The sequence below is a fragment of the Tremella mesenterica genome (assembly GCF_000271645.1).
Source record: "Tremella mesenterica DSM 1558 unplaced genomic scaffold TREMEscaffold_14, whole genome shotgun sequence".
Taxonomy (NCBI): Eukaryota; Fungi; Basidiomycota; class Tremellomycetes; order Tremellales; family Tremellaceae; genus Tremella; species Tremella mesenterica.
In genome coordinates this window covers 385706-406991 of record NW_006711238.1, presented here as the reverse complement: position 1 = coordinate 406991, position 21286 = coordinate 385706, and the positions used below count along the sequence as shown (strand labels likewise).

Genomic DNA, 21286 nt, shown 5'->3' with positions numbered 1-21286 from the left:
CCTGATGGATGCAAATAAGCTACTGGTAGTTAGCTGATTATGGTCATACGAACGATCTTGCTAATGTGCATCAAACGTCTCTCGCTCGCTCGTTTCATCATATATGTATACATCTATTGTCATACTTACAACGCATCATTTGACCATGACCGACCCATTACCCTGATACTCCAATACCCCAATAACCTTGCCGCACGTAACGCACAGGTACTCCGAGTGCATACTCAACCCCAAGTTCCAAGCTGTTGAAAACCTCTCCAAGCTTCTCTCTCCCTTCCTCCACCTCCTGATCCCATCCCTCCCCCGGTAAATCCACCATTCCCATGAGATGTCGAAGACCGACACATCAACCTCAACCTCGTATTCTCCCCTCTCAACCCATCCAACTCACCTCCTATCGTATCCCTTTCTTTCTTCTCAGTCTCTATCTCTTCCCTCATCCTTGCAAGTTCACCCGTATGAGACTTCATAACCTCTTGATAATCCTCCAACTCACTAATCAAATCCTTGATACGAACCTCGTATTTTGCCGAGGAACTTTCCCTTTCCTCTCTCAATCTGGCAATCTCACTTTCTTGTTCATTGACTATATGAAGATATTCTTCTCGTTTATTGCGTTCTTCCATCAACGTATGTTTGAGAGTACTCAGCTGTGTATCTTTGGAATGAAGATCGTCAGAAAGTTGACGGTTGAGATTTGTTAGGGACGAAACTCGGGATTGAAGATTTGATATTTGCTGAGAGTTGGTGGAGAGTTGAGATCGGAGAAGATGTAATTCTGTTTCAGTTTCGATATCTAATTGGACGTGAAGACCGTGGCTAATACCTATACTCTTACTGGAAGAGGATGAATCGGTAGAATGAGAGCGTCGAGGAGTATGATGGTTGGACTTTTTGTCTGGAGGAGAAGAAGTAATACTGGAATGACGAACGGAAGGTGATGAGGGAACATGAGAAGGTCGAGGAAAGTGTGTAGCATGCTGTTGACGCGAAGAAGGGGAAGAAAATGATGAAAGACGATCTTCCAGAACCACAGATTCCAAAGCCAGTATAGTTTTCTTCAATACACCCAGATGTTCTTCCACTGTCGGTCGGGATGTGAAAGTGGAGACACCAGGGGGTGGTGTAGGATCTGGCGGGACGTGGCGTGCGGACCAAGGAGGATCGGCTCGTGTGTCAAACCGAATCGATCTACTGGTACTGGGAGTGGGAGGACAAGAAGATGTCATTAAGGGGAGCAAAGAATGAGGTAGATGAGTTATGTTCCTTGAAGAACTGGGTGAAGACGGTAATGGAGTAGGAGGTAGAAACCTTTTCGATTGTCTACCAGGAGGAGAGTCGGTAAGCGCCATTGCTTCATTAATCAGATGAGGTGAGGAGGTACAAGTATCCATATCTTGGTACGATGAATGAGGATTAGGAAGATCTACCGATTCCTCGATTTCATACGAATAGACACTAGGATAACCAGATTGCCCTTGTAATTCGGAAGCGGTTTGGGGAGGAGTTGCGTATATTGACGGAGTGAAGGATATTGATGCTCTTTCCAAGGGAAGGGAAGTGGGTATGGAGACAGATGAGGATGTTGAGGGAGAAGATTGATAGCTTGTGAAGGTAGGTCGTGGAGGTATAGGAGGAGGAATGTTTGGAAGTGTTTTACTATCTATCAGCAATCTCCTCAAAAGCTCCCCCACTCCTCAAGTGTCTCAGGTCTCGAAATATCTTCCACAACTCGTCCTTTGACACAAACAGGTGTTCGTATGATCCCAGCGCCCCCGTATTCCCGCTACCTCAAATGTCTTCTTCACTCTTGCTCTGAACGTACGAGGAGATAGATGGTCACATGGATCTCGTCATTTACCATCACCATATCAATCATCAAATTAGGGACAGACGATACCCTCGTTAGACTTGCATTCCCTCCGTGACACAGAGAGAGAAAGACGAGGAAAAAGGAGGTTTGTGAAAGTAAGACACAACAGACGAAGACGAGGAAATGAAAGCTAAGAACACACGATCACAGTGAGGGAGATGGAAGAAAGATGGACACTCACCCAGGAAAAAAAGGTACCAAACTCTCTGGATATTCTCTCCTAGGATCAACTAAATCCAATTGACTCCTTATCTTTCTTAAAGTCGTAGGACGTCTATGAAGAGGTACGACCTGGACTTTTCTACCATCTGTCGTCCTTGGACCTAGGAATCTGTTTTCCGAGATCATACTCTATCCTCGTTCTCTTATGCGGTCGGACTTTGAATCGTGATGATATGAGCCTGTCGTTTCGTTCTCAGTATATCGGGATGGCAAACAAGGGGGCTTTTGAAATTCTCTGGAGACCAGAAAGAGAGAAAAGACCAGGGGATAGTAGATAGACGGAGATGGATGGGAAGAGATAGAACGAAGAAATCCATCACGTTCAATCCTCCATTTGAGCCAGTCGCCAGTTGGACGGGAAAAGCAACAAAGAGTAGAATTATTGGCGAACTGTGCGCCCGGACTACTGTAAGTTTCTTCGGGAAGGCGTCGTCAGTATCAACGGACCGTGCGTCGATTTTCATGGCCTGTGCGTAGAGTAAGCCGATAGAGGGGCAAGAGGAGAGGAGTCGAAGAGAGAGGAAAGGAAAAGTCAGGGGCTGGAATCTGACCATCTGACCTTCCGACCATCGGCATGAACTTGCGTGCGTCATTGCGTGAAGAAGATCAGTGTGTCAGTGCGGATCAGCACGAAAAGTAAGAAAACTCAGCGATCGACGAATCCCAGTCTAGCAATCATCCTTCTTTTCATCGTTTGTTTCATCCTACAACTCCCTTAAACACAAAAGAAACCCCGATTTACACACGAATCATCCTTGTTCTCGTTATACATTCCAATTCCATGTCTCTACAAGATTCACTCAACAAAACCCCTCGACAGCTTGGTCTTGCCACATCGTGGCCATGTTCATTCCGAGGTCCATACCGGTGCGAACGGCGTTCTGACATGAGCTAAGGTCTTGGATAATCATGAGAATAGGAAATCATAGACCTATCAGCCAGAAAGAGATGTCCACTCCAACGGCTACCAGCGATTAGAAAAGGGAGGGGGAAGGAGGGGAGATGATAAAATCAATGGAGAGGCAAGGGAAGGGAGGAGTCAACCACTCACCTTTATATCCCCAACAGTAGGCTGAACGTTCCCCACCGAACTCTGACGCCACATCTCCACCTGACCCTGTTCTTGCACAGTCTGAGACAAGAGCGAATCCAAAAACTGTTCCGTGTACGCGGTGCTCTGCGTGGAATGAGGGAACATGAGTCCTCCATACACTTGCCCCATGTTCGGTGTCTGAATTTGTCGAGGTTGAAGCTGAGGTTGAACTTGTAATTGAGCTTGAGAGTTCATCTGCGCCTGACGTTGAGCTTGTTGGTATTGCTGCAGGAGCATATTCGTGGTGGACCACTGTTGCGCTTGAGCCACCATGGGAGTTTGAACGACCTTCTCTTCTACTTGACTTGTCGAACGGGGCGAAGGAGTGGTCATGGATGGACCATACATGACCTCGTTGCTGGGGACAGTAGCGGGGGGAGTGTAAATACCTTGTTGGGAAGTGGTCGGGGAGCCGGACGAAGCTCGTTCTACAGAATCGGTCATGAAACCCGTTGAAAAGTTCATACCGGTCCCAGTCCCGGTAGCGGCGGTAGCGGCCATGTCGTAAGCGAATTCTTGAGACCAGTTCATACCGTTAATCGTCGCCGTGGCGGTGACATTGGTCGTTTGAGGTTGGCGTGGGGCAGTGGAAGTCATCGACACGTTGAACATGTTCTGAGGGTTTGCTTGATTAATAGAAACGTCAAAGTCAGAAGATGGACGAGGAGTGACGAGTCCGTTGCCTGTTGCGGGATGGAAAGTCGCCGTTGATGGCTGTTCAACTCCACTACTAGACATTTCGTCATCGTCCTCTCCCTCGCCGTCCGCGTCGAAAGAAGGGAAAGTACCAAAGACTTCGTCTTCAACAGCACAAATACGTTCCATCTCGTGCATGTGATCGGATGCTTCGCGAGGAGGACAGCCGGCTGCTTTACGGAAAGTGTTGTTCTCCGCCAAAAGCTGGTCTCGCTCGGCGATGACAGCACGAAGAATCTTAGCAGCGAAGAGTCGATCATCTCGGGAGCGGGTCAAATGGTTGATGGAACCATTGACAATAGCTGCTTTGCTTGGGCGTCGACTGGATGCGAGAGCAGGGAGAAGTCGAGCGAGAGAGTGAAACTTTCCATTGAGAGTCTCGCGTCGAGCTCGTTCAATGGCATTGTGTTGATTACGTTTCTCGGCGGTATTAACGCGTTTACGAGGCTTGGACTTGGAAGTGTTGCTGGGGACGGACGACTTGATATTGCTTTGAGTGGTGGTTTGCGTGAGTTGAGGTGAGTTGGTGATGTCATTTTTGACGGAATTGGGAGATCCGGAGAAAGGAGACAGAGTGGTCATGATGATCGGGTTTCTTGTCGGCAGTGGTCAGGTCGAAAGTTGAAAGAAGTAGATGCAGAAAAACGAGAATAATGTTATTGTGGGATGTTCAAGATGGGTAAGATATCGATGAGTGGAGGGGGATAAGATAGTTGAGATGGGGAGGAGGTGCCGCGAGACGAGTCTCAAACGTGCACAAGGAGGTCGGAGATGTTGGAGGTTTATTTAGACCCCCAGCTTGCCGAATATGACTTCTATCGAGGTTAAGATCGATGTTACGTATGGAATGAGAAAGTGATGGGGTTGATGAGTGGAGAGCTGAGTGAAGAGGATGCTGGACTGGGTCGCGAGCACTGTTAGGTCAAAGGTAGGGTGATGATCCAAATTCAAGGAAGGGTCGGTCGTTCGAGAGATTGGGTCGATTAGTCGAATGGTCATTCAATAGTCCAAAGTCAAGCCGGAAATGACGGAATGGTAAGATGGTAGGATAAGATAGGTCGAGAAGAGAAGAAGGAAAGAAAATGATAACGTGGTACGAAGGAAGCAAAAGGAAGATGAAATGGGGAGAAAGATGATGAGTTAAAGGAGGTAAAGTCAGCTCCATTTCGCAGTCGTGATAGCACAGCATGAACGTGAAGTGATGTGCGACGTTGTCAAGTTATCCAAACCTCTAAAACCTATCGACTCTTCTCCTTAAACGGCCGTGGGCGGGAGGGATGAAGGGAATGATCAGATTACGCCCAGACATGAATAACCTTTCTTCTCGCCTTCACTCCCCACTCGTACCCTGACAGAATCTCGGACCTCGGCCATGGTGGCAACGATGATGACTTGTCCCCCCCACGCATCCATGAGACGAAGGAAGATGTACGTCGTTCTCCATCTCCCCACTTTATTCCTCCCCACTCATAGACCCTTCAAGCCTTTCAAGATGATGAATTCCAAATCTCTTTGAGATAACAAACGCGAACACTCCACTCGAACCTCTCCCTTCATCCCCCTCTCTTTCCCCAAGTCTCCCAAGAAGTGAAATGAAGAAGAAGAATAGAGTGAAGAGATGACTCACAAGCAAGCGGTATCCAAGATCACAGCTGAGGAAGTCGGAAAGAGGTTGTGTGAGTGTAAAAGTGGTGCAGAAGAGAGATGAGATGACGAAGCAGAAAAAGCGATGGTAAAAGAGATGTCGTTAGTTTGACTTCGCCCCCGGTCCGTCTGCACGGCCGGCCCCCGGGCGCAAATTCCCGAAAAATGGGGTTCATTTCTCAATCGAGCACAAACCCTCGGTCATCCTGCCATACATCCTTTGAAATAAAGAACCGCACCTAGTCTAAGATGTCTAGTTTGCCCTGAAAGGGATCGGGTTGGGGGTAGGAGAAGAGAGCGGAATGGTGATTGCGGCCATCTCGGTCTACCCCTTGATTCAGGGTACAAAAAGGGATTTTGATGAAGTTTTGGTAATCGTACTCTTTTCGAGAAAGTACACGTCAAATAGGTCTTTTTTCAAGTTTTTCGATCCTCCTTCAAAGCATACATACCCTTTCTGACCAAATTATGATCTGCATACTGATACTGCATTTATACAATGTCTCGGTAAATGGTGTCGTTGATTGAGTATTCTCTACGCTGACCGTTCAATATGGACGGGTACGGGTCATGAGCAAGTTGTGACGGAGGTCAGTGACAAATTCTCCTATGGCGAACGGAAACAACGTCATCCGAATTGAAGGCTTGGACAAGATTAGATCTTGTCTTCTCGTACTGCGGGCGAAGGGATGCAAGATCTTTGACATACCCCTTATCGTCTCCGACCATGTCGGGATCCGTACCATCGAGTGTCGGGACTTTGCACTAACCACTACTACTCTACTCTACTAGTACTGGTAGTACTACTCATCACATCAAAGCGCTCATCTTGATATTCTTCCTCACTGCACTTGAAGATCCTTCATGGAATTTGTATAACGCGCGGAATTTCTTGATCGGGGGTTGTTCTAACTCATCAGCGTGACACTTTGGAGAGAAAGAGAATGATTCACCTATAGGAGTGGGGACCGATTCTAACAGACTCTCGCTGGGTTGACTGACTAAAGAAGGAGTGGGTTTGATAATCTTGCGACCGAAGAAATCGGTGGCGATCTTCCAGATCAGCAAACTCTACTGATGAGGACACGAACACTGACGATTTCTTTCGGCGGGGCAGTGCGATGATTGGCGGCACCATGTCTGCTACATCAGCTGTCAATCATTCACCTAGCACTTCCATGGATCAACCGGTCGGCACGGGAGAGGATGATGGAGGAAGGAGAATGATACTAACTTGGCGATTCCATACATCCCCGCTAGAGACTCTGCCGTCCCTGCCGACTGACCATCTTCCACGACTCCTTTTCGTCGTGCTATCTCAGCATCCATCTTCTCATCAGCTCTGATGAAGATGAAGATGGGAGAGCTCACGGCTTGAGCCACTAGCTGCCGCACGGCGAATCTTGATGCGGCAATGTCGTCCGCTCGCTTGCCTTCGTAATGTACGAACACATCGATGGGTCTAGTGCTTAAGCGATGATCTCGCACGACCATCTTCAAACTCCGCAGGATCGAATCGAAGATACTGGGGTATACTCGAAAAGTCGAAAGGGACCAGCGAGTACAAGGAAGCGATGGGTGGAAAGGAATAGGAGGAAAGGGGGAGGGACAACTCACGGCTCCAACCGCATCATCGGCTGTCCATTATCAGCCTTTTCTTGCCAGAACCTCAATCCCAGAGGGATTAACAAATCCACTAGTCTCGTCAAAACAGCCTTCTCTGCGCTCTTGACGATATTTGCGTTCACCTTTCTTTCAGCGATTTTTCATGGATCACGACAAAGATGCAACATACTGGCTTGAGAGGCGGCGAGATGATCCTCATCAACAAAGGTATGAGTTCTGTCATGGTCGTCGTTGGTGAGAACAGGGATCGAAGAATTGGAGGGATTACATTTTTCAAACTGGTAGCTATTTCTTCATTCCCTAATCGAGCTTGATATGCCTGTTTCCTGTTAGAAACCCATGTCATCCCATCCTCATTCCTCACATTGATCAACATTCCTTTCAGCACGACATGACAGATGTATGATGTCAACAAGGGAGGTATTGTTTGTAAAGCGCTCGAGCGAAATCAAGAGGAATAACCAATGAACTCACCTCGTAATCCGCTTTGGGCCACTCGGTGAGTTTAGTGTTATTGGCAGAAGAAGCCATATGTCCATACCAAGCCACAATCCCATAAGGCATATATCCCATCAATTCAAATTCCTGATGTTCCCCAACACGACCAGCAAGATAATCATGGTAAGCCACCCAATCGTTCAACTTGACAATGTTCTCTAAACTACTATCGATCGGTTTGAGATTAGGATAATGTTCCCACATTCCTTGTACGAGACGATCATATTCGCCACATGATTGTACTTCGTTCACCAATCTATCTACATATTTTCCGTCATCGATACCTTGGGCTTTACGTCTTTGTTTGGCCGCTAGAGGGATGAAGAGTGAGTTCCAAGTTGATTGAAGAGAGGTACCAGAATCTTTGAGACCGACGGAAGAGGTACGGATGGCTTCGTCTGTTACAATGGATGATCGGGATTTGATGAACTACACGTCAATTTAACTCCTACGTCTACAGACAATAATCCACCGGCAAAAGAATGGCTTGCTGGTTGAGAGAGTGAGAGAACAGATAAAGCAGGTAAACTCATGAAGCAGATAAACTCACTTGGAGGGTATTCAAACAGCTTCTTACATCTCCAGCAGTAACATCCACAAGATTTGTCAATACTCTCAAATCCGCCGATAAAGCTTCCTTGTCGCATATCTCCCTCAGTCGTTTGACAACAAATTGTGCCTGAGGTTTCCGAAACCGTATGATCCTCGCAAAAGGTCTCAAAGGTCTCAAAGCTGAGGCATATAGATCGTTACAGATACAAATAATCGGTCTTCGTAAAGGTTTAGCAGGTACGTTATCTTATCTCGTCAGTTGGAACATTTCTCTTGGCGAAATCTCACTCTTTCGTCTAGCAGGAACATCCTGAATAAGCTTAACTAGACTTCTGATGAAACTCTATTTCTTCAGCTCAAATCTACTCAGACGTTGTTTTGACTGACAGTATCACCTCCTCCACTAGCACCATCGATCTCATCAATAACCACACAAGTCGGACGTCCTTGAGAGGACAAACCACTACCGGCATCTATGGCGTTTTTGATCCGACTCGTTACTGTAGCGGCCGATCGGTCGTCTGATGCGTTAATTTCGAGGGTTTTGTAGCCGGCTTGTTTAGCCACGATATGAGCAAGAGTTGTTTTGCCGTACCCCGGAGGACCGGAGAGAAGCAGTATCTTCCAAGTCAACCAATGCTCAAGGTTTCGCGACTGAATACATACTCTATCCCTGGGACGACCAAGTGGGTCGATCTGAGCGTCAATGGTCGGTCAGAAGAGAAAGTGTGGTAGAACATACAGGGAGATTTTCTTGTTCATCAAACCGTCTTTTCTTCACTTGCGTGACTCGTCTGAAAACACATTTATCCCATTCTTTCAACCAGCCCAGTACCTCTCTGTGAACACGCTAAGATTGTCAATAATCTCTGCGAGATTATAGTCAGAGTCACTTACATCTTCGCCCAGCAGATCAGAGAACTTTTTCGGTCTATATTTGTCCACCCACATGGACGGTGCTTGAGTGGGCTTCTTACTCCCACCTTGGGCTTGTAGATGTTCATCGTCATAACGTCTCTGCAGTCTTCAATCAGCAACTACATGATAGATGTTAGAACACAATTCACTCAAGTGCTTTCTGCTTTGATTTAAGTTCTTCTACCTCGACTAGAAGGTGATGTAAAGGTGTAGAGAGGAGTCCATCTAGTCCAACTCGAGAAGCATCATACTAAATGTCAGTGACAGTCATCCCCTGAACAGTATGTCCGAAGAATACGAAAGGGAAAGACTCACATTCACGACTGGAGCTTTTGGTTTGTTACGTCTTTTGAATATCATAGTACTCCCTGATTCGGTCTCAGCCAATAAGGGAGGTAAGGCACATTCGTCTCTCAGGCGTGTAGGTCGAGAGATCAGTTCAGGAGGAGGAGTTAATACCACACGTGAAGCTGGGTGTGAGCTCCTCCACGCAGTTGATGGATTAACTCACAAGATGCCGCAGGCTGTTCGACGGAGAAGTCAAGCAAGTCGGACATACCAAAGCTGGGAATGCCTGTAGTAGGTTTTGAAGGTTCCACAACAATAGGAGTTTCGTTGATGATGTCTCCCATATCATCTTCGAAGTCTGAGGGTTCTTCTTCCATGTCCGGGGGTGGAGAATCCATCTGAGGTCTTTGAGGTCTCTCGTTATTCTTCTCTTCAAATTCCATTTCCATCTCCATTTCTATGTCCATTTCCATCTCCATCTGCATATCCAGCTCGAGATCCATCATGGGGACTTGTGTCGGAGCGTCGAGTTTCGGTGTGAGGGACGATTCGTTCGAGTGAGGAGGGGTAGGAGGAGCGTCGAAATCAAGAAGACCTGAAGGCTGGAACATTTTAGTCGGGGAGGACATCTAAAACTAGCAGTTCTGACAACAGTAGCTTTTCCACCAGACCTATGGAGTGTCAAGATATGACAAGTAGAAAAGGAAGAGAAATGGGAAAATCAACCGATCACTTTTTCGCGTCGACGCGTCTTTTCTCGCCACTATCACTTTGCTTTTGCCTCTCTATCCTGACCTGATCACCATCCATCCTCTACACTCACTATCTGACCCGTCTCACAGTCCAATCACTTCTGGAATACTCACTGGACTTTCTGAGAAGATGCCACGTACGTCTACTGACCCGCGTCTCGGACTGACTTTCAGCTAAGAACGCCCGTCAGTCCAAAACGAACCTCAAACGCAAACCTCAAAGCAAAGACAACGTCAAACGTAAACTCCCCAAGATTTCAAATATCCTAGAAATTAATTCATCAGATGAAGATCAAGATGTATACGAACCTTCTCCACCTCGTACTACCAGAGGACGCGTCAAGGTTGAAGAGAAGAAAAAGGATGGTGCTCGCACGGCTGTGAGGTTCAAGGCGGCAAGTGAAGAAAGCGAAGAGGCAGATTCGGACAAAAGTGAGGATAATGTGGAGATACCTACTAGTTCTTTCCAAGTTGATTTTATGTAAGTTTCCCTCTTGTCTCCCAATCTATCAGGGTGAAGGAGTCCGCAGGAAGTGAGGGGAGGGCGCGATGAGGGTGTGTGAAAAGGGTTTGGAATGTGGGGATGTACAGAACTGAAAGATAGACCCGAGTTGATTCCTTCACCAAAGATACCCAAGAAGAAAAATAAGAAATCGTGGGGTGAGGTATACGTCCAACAGTTCGAACAGGTTTATAGAGAGTCGGAGAGAGAGATGCAGGTAAAGAGTAAGACAGATGATGTGTGAGTTTCTTCTCTCTTGTCTAATCTCACTTCATGGGTCTTTTCCTGTTCCTCTATCTTCTTTCTATTGTTTGATACGTCTCTTCATCCGATTCCAGTCAGCTCCGTCGATCTGCTCAAGCCATTGTCCCCAGCTCTGTGTGGATGAGATTGGATCACTGATCCTAAGAGATCAATCAATTATCAAAATCTTCGACAATCTGGAAGAAGAGACAGAACGTATCAAATTGACTTTCGAAGAAGGTTATCATAACACTCAAAAACAAGCGGTGAGTATTTTGTCTACCCAAACCAATGTCTAGATATTCACCTGTCGACGGGATAGCACGGGGGGATCGGAAGATAATTATGACTGAAAAGACGAAATCATGTAAAGAGGAGAGAACAAGACAAGACGTGTGGTGTGATGCAAATGAGAGATGACTCATAATCAGGATCAAATCAATTCTTTCAAAAACCACTTGCGTGTTTACCTCGATGAAGTCAAACCTCCTCTTTTAGAACTTTTACAAAAATCTATGTCTTTCCGTATGTCCTTCTTCTCCTGTGTCGCTTCCGAACGTGAATGAGAAAAAGTTAAATTGTCAGTACAAATACTCCCAACTTCCAATGAGGAGATCATGGTGAAAGCCAATGAGATCCATCTTGCTCAGATGGAGGAATTTTCGGATCGTTCCAAAGTGAGTCTTCCCATATCCTCATCTCTTCTATTCCTTGCTTTTCCCCCGGTCTGTCTCTGTGACAATCTTTGGCCATTGGATTCTTCGATAATCTCATATATACTCTTTCTCGTTTCTTCTGATCCTCGGGCATATTGAGAAATTCCCGTCATGTCTAGGCGTTTCAAGTAATGGAATATGAGGAGACTCAGGACAGTGAACGAATGTTGATGGAGGGGTTGGGGAAGTCTAGAAACGAAACTGACTGTAGACTTCGGCAGAAGCTAAGAAACTGATCAAAGAGACTAAGAAGCTCATGAAGAGTTTCGGTCAATTCCCCATGACTTGCTAAATCACTTCCATCAATCCTGGTGTTGTTACAGATATCAAGTTCTATCATCCCGCACTATCCATCATGTCCCTCAGTATCAAACATTTCTGTTCATGATCATATAATGTAAAAGTATATTATCATCATGGATATTTCATGTTTTATAAAAATTGATCAATGACATTATACTGTATGTAACATGCATCAAAATTCATATAAATCCATCCTATCATGTCGTATACTTTGTTTTTGTTTTAAAGACTCTTTATGCTCATGTCTATGTTCATCTTGTGAATCATGTCCAATACTCACTTCGATAATTGGTATTTCCTCTTCTTCACCAAATCGTACCTTTACTCTTTTCTCTTTCTCCTTAGGACCTCTCGGTATATTCGTCCCCGATTGTCCTGTTGAGATTGAGATTGAGGTTGATGAAACATTCGGCTCTTTCGACGGGTTGGTAACTTGAGAAGATGTGGGGATATCATGTGAATGTGGGTTGGTTCCAGAGATGGATGACTCAACTCCTTCGGTTGGTAAATCTGCCCTTGAATCTGGTGGAGGTGCAGTACGTCTTTCTCCTATACCACCTTCCACACCGAGGTGCATACGTTCAATGACGAAAGCTTTCCTTTTCAATCTGAATGACAAGTTATTCTCCCCTGCTCCCCCACCGCCTGAGGCGGATGAGGTGGTGGTGGATATACCTAGGAGGGATGAATGTCGGAGAGTTGGTGGGAGGAGGGTGTGTGAGGTGGGGAAAGAGTGAAGGTGGAAGGTTCCGTGAGATTGAGGGAAGAGGATAGGGAGTGTTGGGTCGTCTGCGATGTGAGCGAGGTTCAGTTGTGACATTTGATTGACACAGTGTCCTGCTCCAAGATTGACATTTAATTCCTATTCAAATATGTGTACGGAGAGCAGTGACATGAATCCAAGGTGACAGCAAGTTTGACCTTTCAATGAGCCAAGAGATGCACAGACAGGAGGGAGGGTAACAATAGTAGGAGAAAAGCAAAAAAAAAACTCACCACCAAAACCACGTAACTCGATACATGCGTCCACAGACCAAGAAAGACTATTGACCCATTCTGTCCTCTCCAAATCGGATGGAGGTGATGTGACAAGCCAGGGTGGGAGGGTGATAATGGCTGAAGAATTGGTGCCCTTGAGCAAAGAGCGGAGTGAATGTAAGAACCGATGTATTTGCTGAAAATGGTGTCAGTTCCACCAACATTCTCGTCCAGAGTTATCCAAGAAATCCCTTCAAATGTCCTTTTTTCGAACAATGAATTGACACCACGATGACGGCTTTATGTTTCGGCATTGACATGGATACAGGGGGAGACGGGGAAGTGAGAGGGCATCACAAACCAGATTAGGTAAATGAGACACATGAAAAAATGAAGATGACATAGATAGGTAAGAAGGGCCAAGGTCATTGAATAGGGTTGAAATAGAAAGGAATAGAAAACTCACATCCGCAGTAAGATTACCCCAATCTGCCGACCCAAAATCATGTAAGACATATCTTCCCACTTGATCCTTCCTCCCATTTTTCTTTATATCATCATGTAGAGAGAGAAGCACGTGTTCAAGAATACCCCTTCCTGATTTATTGCTGGAAGATATGTGATCGGTTTGGGACGTAAGAGGTAGGTATCGAAGTTGATTACCCGCTTCCATCTTTTGTATGGTCGTGGAAGGGATGGTGTGCATTAGAGAAAGATGATTTGAAGTAGCTAAATTGTTTTAGCGACACATTTCTTGTAAGACTAAATCTCCCATTTGATGATGTGATCCATTTTTTTACTCAAGACTTGTCAACGAAAGCTACACTTTCCTGTGCGCAAAAGAGAATGCCCAGTGAAAGAGGGCCAGGAGTGGATCATTTTTAGATCGCCTAATGAAAGTGAGAGGACAATTGTCTCGGTCAGATGGACATGAGAAAGTAAGTGTCAGACGTAGAATAAGGTATATGTCCGAGAGAAGATGAGAAGATCAATCAGATCAAGAAGTTAAAAAACTCACAAATTGTAGTTTCGAACTTGTTCATCGAATGATATCTCCAAGCTATCTTCCCTCTTTCACCCATATCGACATCTTCAATCCCTTCACCTTCACTCTCACTACCTTCATTAACCTTCCTTAAACCCGATCCTTTCTTCTTATCCATCTGATTCATTTTCTCCTTCTCCATAGCTCCATTCTCTGGTTTAATATCTTTCTCCGGATATTCCTTCGAAGGACCAGCTTCATCCTCATGAACAGATCTTGTAGGGGATTTATGAGTTGAATTCTTGAGAGGTAGTCTATCATTTTCTAAAGATGAATCTTGATCATGTTGAGAATTCAAAGGTATAAACCACATACAACCTTTTACCAACTCTTTACCTTCTTCTTCACCACTTATAACACTCACATTTTGACCGGTACTCAATCCTTGTGCTAGGAAATACCTACTGACTAATTTACCCCAGGAAGAATGAGGATCGGGAGATAAGACTAGTAGAATTGAAGATAATGGTAGACCACCACCGAGTAGGTCGTCTAATGCTGGAAGACCTGTAGAGATGAGAGGGAGGGATGTGGAGGGAGATGGATGGGTTCCTGCGGGTGCAGGAGTTGAAGGAGGTATACGACGGGTGAATGATGGCATGAGGATACAAGGAGTATGATTGAGTGTGGAGTAGATGTTGATTATGACTAGTACTCTGAGATGTTATAAGAAGCTAAGGTATTGAAAAAGTTGTCGAAAGTCAAAATACGAAGAAACAGAAGAATTGAGATTTCGATTGTTCTATGTTCTTCGTGCGATCGTGTTCAGCAATTGCAACTGACCGCCAACGTACCCAACCCCAACCAACACGTTTTCATCCTTGTCAGGTTATCAACAAGGTCAATTAGCGTTGCTTGCTCGCTAGGATCCGAGGTATGGAACAAAGAATAACACAGAGAGTTTCAATGCAACAATGCATCATCAAGATCATATAAACTCGTCACATTTCTACATCTCCTTCCCCATCTTCTCCCCCAATCCCGATCACATCTTCAGCGGACGCCGTATCTTCCCTTACCAACTCTACAACTTCTTTCACCCTTTCTTCCAATACCGCTTCATTCATGTACCTCTGTAATGTCCGTATTTCGTCCTCGTGATCCCTCATGAGCATCTCGATCTCCCCAGCCGGTCTCTCGGGGAACCTCGCAGCGACCTCTGCGAGCAAAGGGGGTTGTGTGGCCGTGAGGGGTGAGATGATGTAGTTTGACGGGAAGTCTGCGAGTCAGGATTGTGTCAAGCGCCGTTCTTGACAGTCACGGTTTCATCTCACTGCTCATGTCTTCTTGCAATACTTTACTCCGTCCCCCGGACGTGTCGGCACTGGAGAAGTAGTGAACCAAGACCGATAGCATGTGATTACAGGTCGACGGCTGCAAAGGGGCCTTCAATGTATAGGGAGCACTATGAGGGGAATATAGGTCACGATGGACGTCGGGGCCATTGCTCACCTTTGATCTCCCCCAGCGCTCGCACTGTCGCATAAGTCAGCGTTTGCCTCTGCAAACCCCTTTGGGCTTTCTCGCTCCTTCCCGCTGTTCTGGCAATTGCCAACCAGCTAGAGATTTAGCTTACTCTACAAGTATACGGAAGAAGCTCACTCATCCTGGATGAATACCCTTCGCCATATACTAATCAATGCCACCTCTTTGCGACCCTCTGGAAGATCCTACATGTCAGCTTTACCGCGAACGTACACGACGCAGGTGCGATTGTGTCATTTCCTGACGGACAGTATTGTGACGACGCAGAATTACAACACTCTCCGCATGATAGTGAGTCCCATTCGCACTTCACTTCTGAAGTCCCCACAGAAGCGCATGATGAGGGGATGTTGATCATAATCGCAGCACACTCGAAAGACAGTCTTGAGACATGCGATTTTTTCGTAGGACGAAGCGAACATAACTCACAGAGCTCTTTGTCAACCTGTCCAGTGCCACAGCAGAGTCCCCAGCGGATGATCCATGGTTATCCTTCAACGTCAAAGCGTCTATCAACCCTTCCACATCCAGGGCCTTCCCCTCCAGGAGTCTCCGCCCCAGGTCAATGAACAGCGCTTTGAACGCCGGTCGGTTTTCCAGGCCCTTGCAATTTGTCACGACAAAGTTCTCGATAGAGGGAGAGCCGCGTTTGGTAGTTGAGTCGGACCTGAGCGACTCTCGAAGGTCATTTTGAACCTTGACGAGCTCCAGTTCATCGTCTATGGCTGCCCTGTCAGCGACAAAAAACAGGAATCTATTCCAGGTTTTCTTGAAAAAGAGAACGCTCGGAGAGGGGAATGATGGAGCCGAGGGGAGGAAGAGAGGAGGTAAAAGAGATGAGGTGAAAAGTGCAAAACCTTCATGAGAGAGATAGAGAGGGTAGCAAAGAAAGACGCACTGCTCAACAGGTCTACTCGTGTCTGCGATGGTCCTCGAGTTTTGATCTCGGCCACAGCTGCGAGCTTTGCAATGCTACTGGCCAGCTGCACATCAGTCATTGCCATCCTGACCAGATCTTGGAAGAGATAACCCGGCCATCCTACTCAGACAACAGAGATGAATGACGTGAGAGATAGCCAGGCCGAAAGGCCGACAGACAAAGAATCAAGAGGTAGGAGTAAACAGAAGTGCAAGAAGCATGTGAAGGAGATATCGATGAAGGAAACGAAGTTTTATCAACTCACATGATCTTTGACCAATTCCTGTGACGTAGTAGCTACGGTATGAAGTGAAGCCGCGGCCTCTCCGAACCTCTTACAGGCTATATGATGCATCCAAGCCAATTCAGGATAGTGATATTGGTCAAAGAATTTAGTGAGCAGGTGTCCATACACTTCGTCCTGTGATAAAAGCGCATGTAATTGTCCTGTCGATGTCAGAATGGGAACAGATCAGGAGAGACAAGCTGACCTTGTTCGATATAATACTCATATAGAACAAAAGCAAACACTTCTCCAAATCTCTCGATGTAAGTTTGAAGTTGTACTTGTCCTCTCGTCGTCTTGGGCTGATGACATAAGTATACCAAGGTGGAATAGTCGATGATGTTCAGCAAGTTCGTACGCTTCTGATACCCTATCTATTCCCACTGTGGCTATCAGTTTTGTGTTTTGGGATTGAACGTAGTGTGCACATACCTAAAGGCCGGATCACTCGGGGCTTCAAAGCTGCCCAACGTTCAGCCAGACTGGCACCTAGCTTCGGATCAACACCTTTGTCCATCTCCCTTCTACTCATCAGCTCTGACATTTCATCTGATACAATGACCTACGTCTTTGCAGCTCGCATCTTCTCTTCCATGTTGGTACACAATGCAGCGGCCAAATCGACCATTTGTCTCTTAAGATGGGCTTGAACTTCTTGCTGACTTCGCAGGTGACTGCTGGCAGAAGGTGGCTCGTCCACCACAGAGCCCAAATCGCGGGTCCGGTCACGTATGAGCCCTTCGGTGATGGAGTATAAGCCGTCAAGAGAATCGATGAGCGCATCTTGTGCCGTCCACAGCTCGGAAGCGGGTCGAAGACGGTCGATCTCGTATGTCGCGTGTTCGTCTTCCCGCAATTGCGACGCCGCGCGGTTCACACTCTACGACATAAGCTAACGGGGAAGGTTATCAAGGGCAAAGTCGCACTCACGATGAATATATTGTTCACTTCTTCCACCCAAGGCCCCAAGTCCATCCGAGAGTCTGAAGAGGTGGCCGCACGGAATGTAGAGACGACCGTGGTGAGAAGCGAGTCAATCTCATGTAGCTGATAATCAGTCACCGGGTATTGTGACCGTCTGAAGGACTTACATGAGATCGGAAGAATAGACGAACGACATCTCCGTCCTCGCTCGAATCATGTCGACTCATATAGGCGGTGATCGCATCGGATAGCAATGACTGGGGAGAGTGAGGTATCATGTGGCTTCATGATCAGCATCGGGTCCGGATGGAAGCACAGACACTCACTCCATGAGCCGGTTCTGATGATCCCACAGATCTATGGAAGCTTTGATCTTCTCTGCGTCTCTGGAAAGTGCTCTACGGGTGGTCTGCGGCAGCTGCAAGTCAGCATGGAAACACAGATCGGAGACTTCAGGAGCTGACCATACTCAACAGCCCATTACTTCGAACAAAACGTATCAACTCCTTCTCTCGCAGTAATCTGTCACTGAGTTGAGGCCGAAGCTCGAATATCGTAGGCATATACGGAGAACCTATCCTGTGAGCTCAACCGACAACTGTGACTAGACTCACTGGATGCTAGCACCTCTGCGGATACAGCCAAAGCGGCCTCGGCAGGATCTCCTTTGAAACCAGCGGGTAGATCAAAAGATAATGGGTTCTCTGAACGATCCCCGAAGAACACCGCTTGTTCCATTTTCGACTTTAACCTCGCCGTAGCTGTCATTTCCTGCGATAACGCTTCATCTGCGGCCTCGAACACTTCAACGGTCAATAGCCCGCCGATGGCTGGCATGACGATGAGTGAAGGGGAAATCGCATGTTTTGCTGATCCTGACCGACATCCCACTCCGAGGAAGGCGTTTCGATGGGACTCTTTCAGAACGATGACATCTTCGTATGGAGAGTCTGGGATAAGCTTTTTGGTATGTATGCGAACTTGACACCCACCTGGAAGCATTGACACCATGACTATGACATCGGCGAAACGGATGAAGGCAATGGGACTTCCGCTTGGTATTGACAGCCGGGGCACGTCCAGCATTCGTGGGTCAGGATGCTTGGTGATCAGCTGAACAATATTTGCAAACAAAGCGACCTACAGCGAGATAGGAGACTTCGACTATCCGATCCACTGTAAGAGCATTGGACTTTGGATGAATTGAGAACAAGACAATGGCGTGCGAATTGTGTATTCTCTTGCTACCTGATCCCGATTGGTGATCTGAGTATGAAACCAGAACAGCAAGCTCTTCTTGACTGAAGGGTCAGCGCTGGTCATTCATATACCGAAAGCTGACCTGAAAGCTAACAGGTCGTTCAGTTCTAAGTGGACTCGATGAGGTGACCATTGATTACCGTACAACGTTTGTCCGACGGCGTCGTGCAGATCGTATTCCTGTAGATACTTATCATCAGCTCTGAGAATTGAAGACATGGTCAAGTCGAAGCTGACCTTTTGTCCCTCCGCTCCGAGTGCCCACTTTTGTAGAGTTCGTTGAGCCATCATGAAGACGCTCCCTGCCGATGATGTCACAGCTACTACACCTTCTCGGTCCTCTCTGGAGCCAAAAATTGAGGCGGTGGTACGACCAAAGATCCCCCCTGACTTGGTCAAGGGGGTTACAGAGGGAACACATCGACCAGCGGACGAAGTGAGATTCAACCGAAATGCCTGGGAGGTAGTTGTGGTGACGATGAGGGTGGAAGACTGTCATTGTGAGCTTAAGACTCGCCCCACGTGTCCAACTCACGGAGATTTCCCATATTTTTTGAACAAAATCGTCTTGTTCCAGCTCGAGCTCGACCCGCTGAAACCTATCCACGTTGGCCAACGCTAAGTTCATGCTCTCCCATATCCTCATCTCGCCCGTTGGGCTTACGAGAATCATCCCTGGTTCACTACCATTGGATCCGTGGTACAATGCAGATATGACGGGAGGAGCGGAAGCTCCATGTCCCTGAGACGATCTTGGGGCTGGAAAGGTATAACAAGTCGGTGAAGAGTGAGTGCGCTGAAGTACGATCAGCATTTTCTAACTTGGATCATTGAAGCTCACCTTGGCATAATTCCAAGAGATACAAGTTGAGGAACTAGCGATGAATGCAAATCCTGACTGAGGGTCTATAGATCCACTCAATGGACGAACTACCAGATCTTCTTGAGTCAGCAACTATCACGAGTTAAGGTAACTCACCAGCGCCCTTGACGAGTTGCTGCACTTCTCTAGGGAGCGGTCCAGCAGAGGAAACTGCATGAGTGGCATCTTTACTCCAATATACCTTCTCATATTGTTCCACCTCATGACGAGCTGTACGGATGGTATCGCCCGCTGAAGAAGTAGGAGAAACTCGACGGATAGGAGGTAACCTGGAGCTCCTGACAGAAGGGGTCAGAGGGAAGTCTCTATCGCGGTCACGTTCTGAAAACACGGAAGGCGTTCCACGTCGTATTGAAGGAGGTGCTAGTGAGCCACCTCGACGTGGCGTATGTCGAGGGGCTGGAGAGTTGAACATTGCTGAGAGGGTGGTTGTATAGAGTGGAATTCAACATTTTAGAAGTGTATCTAACGCGATCACAAAGTCAGTTCACCTACGTGGCATTTTGATTTCCCCTTCTCTTTCTTCCATCTAAGGTACTTAGCACAGTGGTGTGCTTTTCATCAATTGACTCTGATTCAACATGTCGGAGAAGAGAGACGGAGCGGTGAGCTTGTCCCGAGTGTAATGTTCAAACTGACATCAAGGCACCTCCTCCTACTCGAAAACAATGGGACAAAGATGAATGGGCCGCCAAGGCGAAAGAGAAAGATGAAGAGGCTATTGAGAAAGCTAAATCTGCCGAGGCTGCTCTGGCTAAAGGTAAGATTATCTATCCAATATCTGTATCATGGGATGGATGAAAAACATCTTCAGCTGATGTATAGGTTTAAAACCAAAATTTAAAGATAAAGAAGATCTTCCTAAACCTACGAAAAACATGCAACAGCGAACTGAAGATGTGGGTCTCAACAAAGATCTCAACAAAACAATGTTAGTTCAAACTACATCAACTGGTAAAGGTCCCAAAGGTCCAGGATTTTACGTTAGTCGTCTCTCTTTTCGTCCTCAAATACATCTCTTAGTGTTTGTGTGACATGACTGACTAAACAGTGTGATCTATGTAATAGAACTTTGAAAGATAGTTTATCTTATCTTGATCATTTGAACGGTAGAATGCGTAAGTGTTTTTTCTTCTTTTTTTCTTCTCCCATTCCTTCCGTGATGAAATTCAAATATGTTTTCTGATAATTTAGATCTTTTACATTTAGGTCAATCTACCAAAGTATCACGTTCGACACTTGCTCAAGTTCGAGAAAAGATAAGACAATTAAGGGAAGAATCATCTAGTAGAGTTACCGCCAAGAATTTCGATTTTAACGCACGTTTGGAACAAGTTCGTAACGATGGATTGGAGGAGAAGGAGAGACGAAAAGAAGAAAGGAAAAGGAAACGTGAAGAGAAGAAAGAAGAAGAGATGTTGAGTAAAATGGGTGTGTTGGGAAAGAAAAATAAAAAAGATGAGGAGGTCGAAAAGGCTCAAAAGGATAATGAAGATATTACTACCATGATGGGTTTTGGGGGTTTTGGAGGTGTGAAAAAGAGATGAAACGAAATGGGAAGAGATAGGTTTGGTATGTGA

The 21286-nt window shown here is 46.3% G+C and overlaps 7 protein-coding genes across 7 annotated transcripts; 2 read left to right on the top strand and 5 right to left on the bottom strand.

The window, feature by feature from the left end:
* Window positions 1–224: 224 nt before the first annotated feature.
* Window positions 225–2649, bottom strand: TREMEDRAFT_65401 (uncharacterized protein; the record flags this gene model as incomplete). Its single annotated transcript, XM_007007547.1, has 3 exons — window positions 225–1659; window positions 2055–2204; window positions 2543–2649. 3 exons carry the CDS (start codon window positions 2647–2649, stop codon window positions 225–227), a joined length of 1692 nt encoding a protein of 563 aa, XP_007007609.1.
* A 102-nt stretch (window positions 2650–2751) lies between these two features.
* On the bottom strand, window positions 2752–5593 carry TREMEDRAFT_74726 (uncharacterized protein). The gene is made up of 3 exons (XM_007007600.1): window positions 5512–5593; window positions 3147–4798; window positions 2752–2976 (listed from the first exon to the last, which is right to left on the bottom strand). The coding sequence occupies exons 2-3, from the start codon at window positions 4464–4466 to the stop codon at window positions 2896–2898; spliced, it is 1401 nt and encodes a 466-aa protein (XP_007007662.1). The 5' UTR covers window positions 4467–4798; window positions 5512–5593; the 3' UTR covers window positions 2752–2895.
* A 745-nt stretch (window positions 5594–6338) lies between these two features.
* On the bottom strand, window positions 6339–9527 carry TREMEDRAFT_34848 (uncharacterized protein; the record flags this gene model as incomplete). Its single annotated transcript, XM_007007428.1, has 14 exons — window positions 6339–6525; window positions 6763–6857; window positions 6900–6990; window positions 7146–7276; window positions 7324–7473; window positions 7629–8081; window positions 8203–8450; window positions 8493–8547; window positions 8592–8825; window positions 8871–8900; window positions 8947–9054; window positions 9102–9228; window positions 9272–9372; window positions 9447–9527. Coding segments are annotated over 14 exons (2091 nt in total), but the record flags the coding sequence as incomplete, so codon positions are not given.
* A 765-nt stretch (window positions 9528–10292) lies between these two features.
* Window positions 10293–11915, top strand: TREMEDRAFT_65398 (uncharacterized protein; the record flags this gene model as incomplete). Its single annotated transcript, XM_007007546.1, has 7 exons — window positions 10293–10299; window positions 10337–10643; window positions 10767–10904; window positions 11074–11173; window positions 11339–11432; window positions 11493–11584; window positions 11835–11915. The coding sequence occupies 7 exons, from the start codon at window positions 10293–10295 to the stop codon at window positions 11913–11915; spliced, it is 819 nt and encodes a 272-aa protein (XP_007007608.1).
* Window positions 11916–12098: 183 nt separating this feature from the next.
* Window positions 12099–14550, bottom strand: TREMEDRAFT_34882 (uncharacterized protein; the record flags this gene model as incomplete). The annotated part of the gene is made up of 5 exons (XM_007007433.1): window positions 12099–12715; window positions 12923–13100; window positions 13371–13633; window positions 13923–14038; window positions 14258–14550. 5 exons carry the CDS (start codon window positions 14548–14550, stop codon window positions 12099–12101), a joined length of 1467 nt encoding a protein of 488 aa, XP_007007495.1.
* A 305-nt stretch (window positions 14551–14855) lies between these two features.
* On the bottom strand, window positions 14856–20121 carry TREMEDRAFT_74725 (uncharacterized protein; the record flags this gene model as incomplete). The annotated part of the gene is made up of 22 exons (XM_007007599.1): window positions 14856–15168; window positions 15402–15508; window positions 15552–15619; window positions 15648–15674; window positions 15864–16159; window positions 16333–16417; window positions 16619–16800; window positions 16845–17009; window positions 17072–17163; window positions 17206–17519; window positions 17570–17686; window positions 17731–17845; window positions 17890–17981; window positions 18028–18137; window positions 18178–18513; window positions 18556–18664; window positions 18708–18864; window positions 18906–19012; window positions 19061–19279; window positions 19359–19565; window positions 19665–19762; window positions 19803–20121. 22 exons carry the CDS (start codon window positions 20119–20121, stop codon window positions 14891–14893), a joined length of 3600 nt encoding a protein of 1199 aa, XP_007007661.1. The 3' UTR covers window positions 14856–14890.
* Window positions 20122–20287: 166 nt separating this feature from the next.
* On the top strand, window positions 20288–21253 carry TREMEDRAFT_65395 (uncharacterized protein; the record flags this gene model as incomplete). The annotated part of the gene is made up of 5 exons (XM_007007545.1): window positions 20288–20311; window positions 20352–20466; window positions 20532–20689; window positions 20758–20824; window positions 20901–21253. The coding sequence occupies 5 exons, from the start codon at window positions 20288–20290 to the stop codon at window positions 21251–21253; spliced, it is 717 nt and encodes a 238-aa protein (XP_007007607.1).
* Window positions 21254–21286: the final 33 nt, after the last annotated feature.